The sequence below is a fragment of the Ruditapes philippinarum genome, unplaced genomic scaffold, assembly GCF_026571515.1.
Source record: "Ruditapes philippinarum isolate M1 unplaced genomic scaffold, ASM2657151v2 ctg22708_1_1_1_1, whole genome shotgun sequence".
NCBI lineage: Eukaryota > Metazoa > Mollusca > Bivalvia > Venerida > Veneridae > Ruditapes > Ruditapes philippinarum.
The window spans coordinates 1-10,551 of record NW_026861319.1 but is presented as its reverse complement, the minus strand read 5'-3'; the positions used below and the strand labels follow the sequence as shown (position 1 = coordinate 10,551).

Below are 10,551 nucleotides of genomic sequence, written 5' to 3'. Positions count from 1 at the left end.
CTTTTGGTGAGTATGCCTGTAAAACCCGTCCCATAAAAAAATAATTAAATTACAAAATCTTAAACAGACTTGCTCATCTTTTAATCAAAACAAAACCATTCATTATTTTAGGCAAAATATGTATTGACTGAATAGTGAACGATGCAGACCATGATCAAGACCCAGGTAGCTAAGGAGAATCAATTGATGTCAGCAAACTAAGAATTAAACAAATTCATTCTTATGAGATCAACAAGTGTATGGCAATTTTTATAATTAAAGCTCTCAGGCAAGTGGTGTACAAGCTCTTAATATCCATTGTGTCATGTGATGCACAAACTATCCTATGAATTTAATAGATAAATGGTACAGATATTGTCATACATAAATTTTATATGCTCAAAACACTTTCTTTCAAGTGTAATTCAAAACTGGTTTTCATTCATTGCTTTATTTAAATACATGTATATACAAATGTACAAATATCTTTAATACATTGCTATATTGTTATGTATTTCAGAAATTAAGTAAAATGATCAAAATTGATTACAAAACAAAGCTCACTGACAAAAATTGTTAACAAACAATATAAACCTATTAACTTAAACCATAAATTTCATTCTGGCTCAGAAAAAACATCCAAGTACAAAATCCATAAACCATAAAGTTGATGGAACATCAATATAATGATAACATAAACATAAAATATGTTTAAACTAATATAATGATAAGATGATAATGTAAAACATTATCAGGCTTCTTGACATTCTTAACATCACATGATTTATCTTGAAACTGTCTTAAAATAGTGATTTTATAAGACATGTCAAAATATGTAATGATTTTAATTCATATTGCACTGTTTAACCATTTTAACTTTTAGACCATATGAACACATGGCTAAGAGCAGTTGCTAAAACTGCTACCATTTCTTTCATGTAAGAGAACATATAGATTGTGTAATAACATTCAAAATGGCTATGTGTACCATTCACAATGTTTATGTAATAAAACATGCTTATTTGCAATAGCTAAGATGCTTATCCTGTACTGAAGTTTGTAAGGAGTTAAGAAATGAATGCTTACTGAAATAAACATGCCTTATTTTTTTTCTATAACTTTCATACATGTTGTACGTCACTACACAATACACTGATTATTCCTGGGATGATTCTTGCGACTGTAAGTTCCTCTCAAACATGTCTTTCAGTATCACTATACTATTGTTATATTTGAGTTCATTTATTCGCGCTGCGTTAATCCACGACTGTCGGATATTCTTCCATCGTGCCATGTGACGTAATAAAAGTTCTTCTGGTGCTGGGCCTAGGTCGGGATCCTGTGATAAAGAAATTCCACACTAATTTTCTCCAAGCATAGATATTTTCCTTCATCATTTTTATGAAAATTCAATAAAGAAAGATCCCGGAATCAGATAAAGGGAGATCATTAGGCCATCATTTGTTTGTATCAGTTCTGATCTTTAAAGAACGTAAATAATTTTAATTACAATATACATATGTACAAGGCCAGATTAGGGTTTAAAAAAACAAGAGGGCCATGATGGCCCTGAGGTCGCTCACCTGTATATAGCCCCCCCCCCCCCCCCGGCCCAATTTTTACCCAAGGGCTTTTATTTGTTTATTTGAACAGACTTGGTAGACACCCATAAGAAGATGTTTCATGCAAAACATCTAAGTTCTAGCTCATTGGGTTTTTTAAAAGAAGATTTTTTAAGTTTTTACTATACACATAGAGTAAAAAACAATGACACCCCTCGGGCAGGGCCAGTTTTGACCCCTGGGCTTTTATTTGAACAAACTTTGTAGATATTTACTTAAAGATGTTGCATGCTTAATATCTAAACTCTAGTTATTTGGGTTTTTTCAAAGAAGATTTTTAAGTTTTTGCTATGTATATAAGGAAAATCAATGACCCCGGGGCGGGGCCAGTTTTGACCCCAGGGCTTTTATTTGAACATACTTGGTAGACACCCATTAGAACATGTCTCATGCTAAATATCTTAGCTCTAGCTCTTTGGGTTCTTTAAAAGAAGATTTTATAAGTTTTTACTATATGCATATAAGGAAAATCAATGACCCCTGGGGAGGGGCCAATTTGGACCCCAGGGGTTTTATTTGAACAAACTTGGTAGACATTCACTAGAAGATGTTTTATGCCAAATATATAAGCTTTAGCTCTTACAGTTCTTTAAAAGAAGATTTTTTAAGTTTTTACTATATGCATATAGGGAAAATCAATGACCCCTGGGGCGGGGCCAATTTTGACCCCAGGGCTTTTATTTGAACAAACTTGGTAGACATTTACTAGAAGATGTTTTATGCCAAATATCTAAGCTCTAGCTCTTACGGTTCTTTAAAAGAAGATTTTTTAAGTTTAAACTATATGCATATAGGGAAAATCAATTACCCCCCAGGGCGGGGCCAATTTTCACCCCAGGGCTTTTATTTGAACAAACTTGGTAGACATTCACTAGAAGATGTTTCATGCCAAATATCTAAGCTCTAGCTCTTTGGGTTCTTTAAAAGAAGATTTTTTAAGTTTTTACTTTATGCATATAGGGAAAATCAATGACCCCCTGGGGCGGGGCCAATTTTGACCCCAGGGCTTTTATTTGAACAAACTTGGTAGACATTCACTAGAAGATGTTTCATGCCAAATATCTAAGCTCTAGCTCTTACAGTTCTTTAAAGGAAGATTTTTTAAGTGTTTACTATATGCATATAGGGAAAATCAATGACCCCCGGGGAGGGGCCAATTTTGACCCAGGGCTTTTATTTGAACAAACTTGGTAGACACTCACTAGAAAATGTTCCATGCCAAAAATCTTAGCTCTAGCTCTTACAGTTCTTTAAAAGAAGATCTTTTAAGTTTTTACTATATGCATATAGGGAAAATCAATGACCCCCCGGGGGCGGGGCCAATTTTGACCCCAGGGCTTTTATTTGAACAAACTTGGTAGACACTCATTAGAAGATGTTTCATGCCAAATATCTAAGCTCTAGCTCTTAGGGTTGTTTAAAAGAAGATATTTAAAGATTTTTCTTTCGGTTGCCATGGCAACCAGAGTTCTGCATGGAATTAAATTCTTTGAACAATTTTTAAAGGTGACCACCAAAGGAACATTCCTGTGAAGTTTGGATGAAATTGGCTCAGTGGTTTATGAGGAGATGTCATTTAAAGCAAAAGTTTACGGACGGACGACGGACGGACGGACGGACGCCGGACGAAAAGCGATCACAAAAGCTCACCCTGTCACTTTGTGACAGGTGAGCTAAAAATACAACAAGTTCAATAAACATTTTTCTTTTGGTATGTGGGGCTGGGTTTTACACAGTGTAAAGTATACACCAACACAGTATAAGTCATATGGAGAGTTTCCAGCTTAACTGTTGAAGACCTCAGGTGCCCTTCCATGCATTATTTCATGCATGCACCCACAGGCTCCTGTGCAGAACCACTGACGATTCGTGAGCAAACTAGATAGCTCCCTCACATGAAAGAATGCAAAATTCCTGGCAGGATTCAAAACAACAGTGGAGAGGGGCAAGTAGTTTGAACAAGCATTTGATAGTATTGCGGGCAATACAGTAGTCCCCTACCGGTCCCTCAAAAAGTTCTTTAATTGTCATACACTCCTGTGTATTGCCATTTATAATGAATTTGAGGATGAAGTCTGTATTTGAAAATATCAACCACAAAACATAATAAAATAAGTTTGTCTATATCACAGTAATGTGTTAAGTTTCCATGCTTAGTAAGGAAATTATGTTTATACAACCTTGTCATATTATTACAATGTGGGATTTTAAAGTAAATCCTATAAGGAATGAAGAAGTTGGAGTGAAAATACCAGTTTCTCGAAAAAAATCTAAGTTCAAGGGGGACATAATTCTGGAAATAGTCTTGCTAGAGTATTTAACCTTCTCAAAAATGTCGAGTGATAATAAGAAACATATATATGAAGTTTGAAGTAGATACATTAGGAAATAAAGAAGTTATTTAAAAAGACAACATTTTTTCCCCTAAAAAATCTAAGTTCAAGGGAGGTAATACTGATATTTTTTGTGCTAGAGTTATAAACCTTGTCACATATGATGTGGTTGATGACCAGAAACTTATATTTAAAGTTTGAAGTAAACACCTTAAGAAATAAAGAACATATAGTGAAAAAGCTGAAAAATTTAAATCAGAAATCTTGAAATTCAGGCTATTTGTTGCCATAGCAACCAGAATTTTCAACATAGGAAGAAAAGAAAAATATGTGCATAATCTCCAGACTGCCATCTACCATATTTCAAGTTTCATAAAAAATATTTTCACTACTTTTTGAGTTATCACGGATCCAGTTTATGTGTTAAATTTGCCATATTTTCAGACTATTTGTTGCCATAGCAACCAGAATTTTCAACATAGGAAGAAAAAAAAAGACGTGCATAATCTCCATACTGCCATCTATCCATATATCAAGTTTCATAAAAATATTTTCAGTACTTTTTGCGTTATCGCGGGATCCAGTTTTGTGGACGGACGGACTGACGGACTGACTGACAGACAGACAGACGGACAGACAGACAGACGGACAGACGGACGGAGGGTTAACCTAAAGTCCCCTCCGGTTAAACCGGTAGGGGACTAATAAACATACAACAAAAGTAAATTTTCACAGTATGACAATTGTTTCTGAAGTTTTCTTCTTAATTCTTCTGATATACCAATGTTTATACAATTAAATACCGGATATAAGCAGTGAAATATAATTACATATATCACTTTTTAGGATATACTGGATAAGTACAAAATCTGGTTTTGGGTAAAAATTAAATTAAAGCTAAACATGTTTAAGAACCACTTATAATTACAAATAATGATTTTATAAATTGAAAATCTGTCACTTTTTCATTTATGCCATTGACCACTTATTAACCTAAATTACTGACAAAAATAAAAAATATATACATTCCAAAGACTCTCTTTCAACCCATAACTTGCTAAATTTCTATAATGGACTTTGAACTTGTACCTGATCAATGTAAGTTTGAATAATTTCAATATAATGATACCCATAATAAAGCATCCATTACTTTTAAAACCATGTCAAACTGCACATACCGGCTACCTAACCTGGTTTATATTCTAGTCAAGTACAGATCCGTTATTTTTTTCCTGATCATTGGGTGAAAGGCCTATTATGCCTAAAAAATGCTTTTATTTTTATTTCTCAAAAGCTTTTTAATTTTTGTGTACTTTCAGAGTATCCAAAAAGTTACTCATTTGCCAATAAGCAAAACCATCTATTTCATCTATTACTTTTGGGAAATTAGTACAGCCATAGTGAATAAGCATTTTGTACTGAAGTCAAAATACTACTTTGTTTACATTTTGCTACTTTTATGAAAAATCATTTCACATTTATCGCTACTTTCTTCGGGTGTCCAGCATTTTAAATTTAACATTCTCTAAAACCATTATGGGAACATTATTAAAGTCATATTTGCCCTTGCTAAAGAAGTAAAAACTAATTTGTTTCTAAGGCATACTGTGCATAAATGTATATCTTACTGAATAATTCATCAAGAAATCATACATTAAACTATACCTTGTGAATATCTAACGGTGCATCATTGGACAAGATAGGTGGTGGTATTCTCGTGTCTTGGTAACCAACTCCTCGTTCAAACTTCAGCTTGATTGGTGTCGGCATCTTGAACACATTTGTTGGGTCATCCTGAATTGTAGAAGTTTAGATGTGATTTACAAGTTTGTTTACCCCCCTACCATGCTTAGTATCTTAAATAGACTTGTCCATTCTTAAATCTGGCCTATCCCATTCAACATTTTTAGGGATATAGTTCCAAAAATGTACAGACTAATAATGAACAGTGCATAGCATGGATGTGCTGGATGAACTTGTTCTGCAGTGCAAAGGTTGACTGCAAAACTTCAGTAACTTTTATGAAATAAAGAAAGACATTGCGAAGGTTGACTGCAAAACTTCAGTGACTTTTATGAAATATAGAAAGTAGGGATGGCAACGAATACCAAAATCAATACTCGAGTACTCGGTCATTTTTCCGATCGAGTACTCGGTTACTCGGATGATTTCCAATGATCTTTAAGTTTTATCACACAATATCAACACCGTCTGCATGCTACTTTCGTTTTCTATTTTAATTCATAGAATTCGTAACTATAAATAGGACTGCAAGAAATACATATAAAAATATAAACATAAGAAATGTCAATGACAGCATTTATTATATACCTACACATTTTCTCCCTAAAATACAGGATGAACTTGAAGCGCAAACACGCTTCAACAGTTAGAAAATTCCATATTATGTTAGTGACAAATACTGTACCATATATGGAAGTGACGGACTACTTTTGACGTTGGTTCCAACTTAGCTGTGTATTGGAAACGGAAACCAAAATTATAAAAGGCGTGGCCGGTTTTGCAAAAATTACGTATTCATCCGTCGGTCATAAATTTATTTCTTGACAGCTACGTTTCATTTTCTGAAATTTCTTATAGAAGTGTAGTATAATGAAAATCATTTATAATTCAAACGAAAAGGTATATAATAAAAGGAAAATTATGTTGTAGCATATGCATTTTCCTACTCGCAATGTTGGAAAATTGATATTGCGCTCGACCTTCGGTCTCGTGAGATATTTATTAGTATGTGTAGGTATATAATAATATATTCTTCTATCGCTGCTCGTAGCAAAATACAAAATTACAACTAAAATTCCGTATATATTTACGTTTTTATAATTAACAAGTTTCGGCTACAAACTGTCTAATATTTAAAGGTGATTAAATATCATAAGAGGCCGAATGACGTAAACGACACAGGACTGTGTTTAATCGAACTGCTGATCGCCTTGTTAAACTTGCGATAACATTTTCACACCTCTGCAAGGATGTTTTGATTGCACTTAACAAGTATTTATACAGATACGTGTACATTTCCGAATTTCTGAACTAATCTTTCTAAATCGCAAAAAAGTAGAAATTAAATATTTTTTTCGAGTAATCGAATATCAATTTTGTTAACCGATATTCGGACGTTCGATCGAGTACTCGGTTAACCGGTTACTCGTTGCCATCCCTAATAGAAAGACATACAACAGTTTTGCAGTCAACCCTCCAGTGGTAGCATTGGTAGAATCAGTTTGCGTCAGCAGACTGAGGCTTGAACAAGATAAAGCCACTTAGAAAGTAATAACTCATATATATCCTTTTTTGTGTTGTGCAATGAATATCATAATATTTTTTTGAAGATAACTTTAAAGTGATTTTCAATGCAAAACATACAAAATATGATTTTTGTTATCATATTTTGTTATTATATTTAATGGTTAAAGCTTTTTTTTCATTTTTGGATTAAAGTTAAAACTGTTATATAACTACATGCATCAATAAATGTATTTGCTATCATACATAGCCTATATTAGGTTGAAAACTAATTGAAAAAAATTGTTCCGTTTCAAACCTTTTCATCGGCACTACTTTCTCCTTGTGAAGACTCCGCCTCGTCGGTGGCAGAATTATCCTTCATCCATGCTCGTGCAATGGGATATAGTGGTGTGTTTTCATTAAACTGTGCTAGATCAACGCTTCGGTCAAATAACTTCATGATATAAGTAGTATCTATAACAGAAAGTTGACCTCATTAATTAAAATAATACAAATGGAAATTATATCTTAAGAATTTTTGCTTTTGGAAGAAATTCACTACATGTTTCTATATATGTATTTACGATTTTTGTTTGCAGATTTAATACAGGATTTCAATATCGCCACCACTGAAATCCTAGAATTCAGATTCAGAAATCTGTCCATTGGAGGATTTCTGGTGTTTCATTGGTGGAATTCCTATAAATGAAAAGGATTTGTATTGCTATTAAGGCATTTTCTATTGATGCTTTTTTTAAAATTTAATATCTATGTTGCTTTGATTTCCTATCCGAAAATTTGTTCTTACTAGCAACATTTGTAAAATGCCAAATTAAATGACACTTGTGAACCAGCTAAAACTTAAAAGATAAAAAACACAATAATAGCTTTGGCAGTTGATAATTTAACTGTAAAATTCTTATTGTCAGTGTGAAGGTTTTACAGTAACACCGTCAATGTCAAGGCCGTATTTAAGCTATTCTTACAGGAAAAGACCTTCAAGCTTACTGAGCTTAATTTTCAATTTAATGAACCTGAATAGGAAGGGCTATCTTAATGCTACTCAGTGAAAATAATCATTTTAAATGCCATGAAGGTTTCTGTTTTATTTAAAAAATACAGATGAACTTGTGCCAACAGACATGCCACAACCAAAGAACCCTCTAACACATGTTCTTTTATTGTACAGTGTATAATTATAACACTTATCACACAAACATACCGGTTTTACAACTCCTTAGAAATGGTATTGCACGGCTGTGCATATATTTTGAAGTGACGACATTTTCGTTATATAGATGCGCTAAATGTAGGCATTATTACTTTTTTTCACTTCAAAAGGATTTTATTTTTGGTATGTGATAAATAGAATATCAAGTTGTTTAAGTTTAATACTGACTTTATTGAACTTGTGCAATAAAATAATATTATGCTCGCCAGAGGCTCGCATAATAAAAATCTATTTAATGAGTCCAATAAATTCAGTATTAAACTCACACTCATTCAATATCCTCTATATACAGTTCTCTACTTACGATGATATTTTGACCCTGCATCAGTGGCATCCATGCTATCATGTTTACGTTTTCTTTTCTTTGATCTCTGTGAGCTGCTGGGGATAAGACGCTTCACTGGTGATGCTGCCGGGGATCCGCTACTTCTAACAACTGGTACATTAATTGGTAACTGAATATCCGGTTCATCATCGCTCTCTGCAGTGCTAAATGGTCAAGAAAAATGAAATCACTATCTCTTATGTGTATATATATATAAAAAAATCTTAAAGGGACTCTACTGAGCTTTTTTTTGCATGACGGGACTAGAAATAATTTTTCAAGACTAAACTTCTAAAGTTGATGTAGGTCTACACCAATTAGTTGCATGCAAAATTTCAGCTCTTTCAGTCACACCTTTTTTCCATTATTTTGATTGCGAAAAATTACCCAAAAGTGAGATTTGTTGCTGGATCAGTCTAAGATTAGCACAAAATCATGATTTCCAATTAAACTTTAAACTTTAAAAATCAAAGTATATTTCTACTTTATATTTTGCATACCTTTCTGTTTTAAGGCTGATAAGTGAAAAAAATTCAAATTTAATATTTTAGGCTTTTGTTTATCAGTGGAGTGGACCTCAGTCGAGTTCTTTTACAAATGTCTTGGCAAACCAATCTTTGGATTTTTGCAGGCCTGAAAATTAGTTTACATGCCTTAGGCATCTGGCACAGACTGGGTAATAAAAAAAAATGTTGGCAACTTGGCATACCTTTCAGCACTTTCATCTTTTTTGTCCACCAGTAATTGTAAGGTGGCATCTAACCGTGTTCTTGCATTGCTCACCTCTGAAAAATTTGATAATGTCTCTTGAAACAGTTCATGCTATCTGTGACATTCAGGTGCTTATTGCTCAATTGTAAAAGCTGTGTTAGTTTCCTTAACTGATTATTATATATTTACAGGGCTTTTCATCCTATCACTAGCTGCTGAAATAAGCCTCACTCTTATTTCAAAATAGCTGCCCTCTTTAATCTCCATTTTCAAATAAGTAAAATTCACAACAGCAGCCAAAAATATTGAAAATACTGTAATTTCTTATTTTAAAAAAAAAGGTTGGTATACTTTGCAGACAAGTCAAACAAAGAAGGGGTTTTAGCTTTTTGCAGAAATAGATTGCAAAATGTGTCTTTGTTTAACTTACAAGATACAAGAAAGTTTATTTTAAGTCGGTTACATATTACAAGAAAACATTAGCTAATAAGCTATTTACCGACAATAACAAAGGGCATAAAAACATATATTTACTAAAATAAAACAGATCTGAAAGTAAAAAAAATAAAAACTAGTAGCAGCATTAGCATGAAATAAAGTATCAAGGTTAAGAAGCACTTTACAATTATAAGATGGTAAATTAAGCATAGTTTTGATGACATGCACAGTACATACTGTATTAAAGGTAATAACAGTTTAAAAATAATAAATGACTGTAGTCTAGAAATTTAAGTATGATACATGTAGCAATGTGAAATAAATAAAAATAATAATAATAAAAATATAAAACTAATAAAGTAGTATTAATAGGGGTCTGACTATAATCTAACAGTTGAGGTAAACATACGCGTGATAAAATCTCAACACTTGAGGAAATACCGCTGTAAACTAAACCGCTGACGAATTAGCTGACGATAGAGAGTAAATAGGAAACTGCTGGCAAGTTAAATGGAAACTGCGGAAAAATATAATATATTTTATATATCTAACTGGTTAGCACTTTTTATAATAAGTTTAATTGGTCAGCAGTTCTACCATATGTTTAACTGGGCAGTAGTTTTTATTATATGTTTAACTGGTCAGCAGTTTCTCGCACGGGGG

General features: G+C 33.0%; 1 protein-coding gene across 1 annotated transcript; it reads right to left on the bottom strand.

The window, feature by feature from the left end:
* Window positions 1–410: 410 nt before the first annotated feature.
* LOC132715240 (protein lin-37 homolog) lies at window positions 411–9,524 on the bottom strand (the record flags this gene model as incomplete). Its single annotated transcript, XM_060698231.1, is given in 5 exon segments — window positions 411–1,318; window positions 5,600–5,728; window positions 7,500–7,657; window positions 8,719–8,903; window positions 9,449–9,524. Coding segments are annotated over 5 exon segments (731 nt in total), but the record flags the coding sequence as incomplete, so codon positions are not given.
* Between the last annotated feature and the right edge of the window lie 1,027 nt (window positions 9,525–10,551).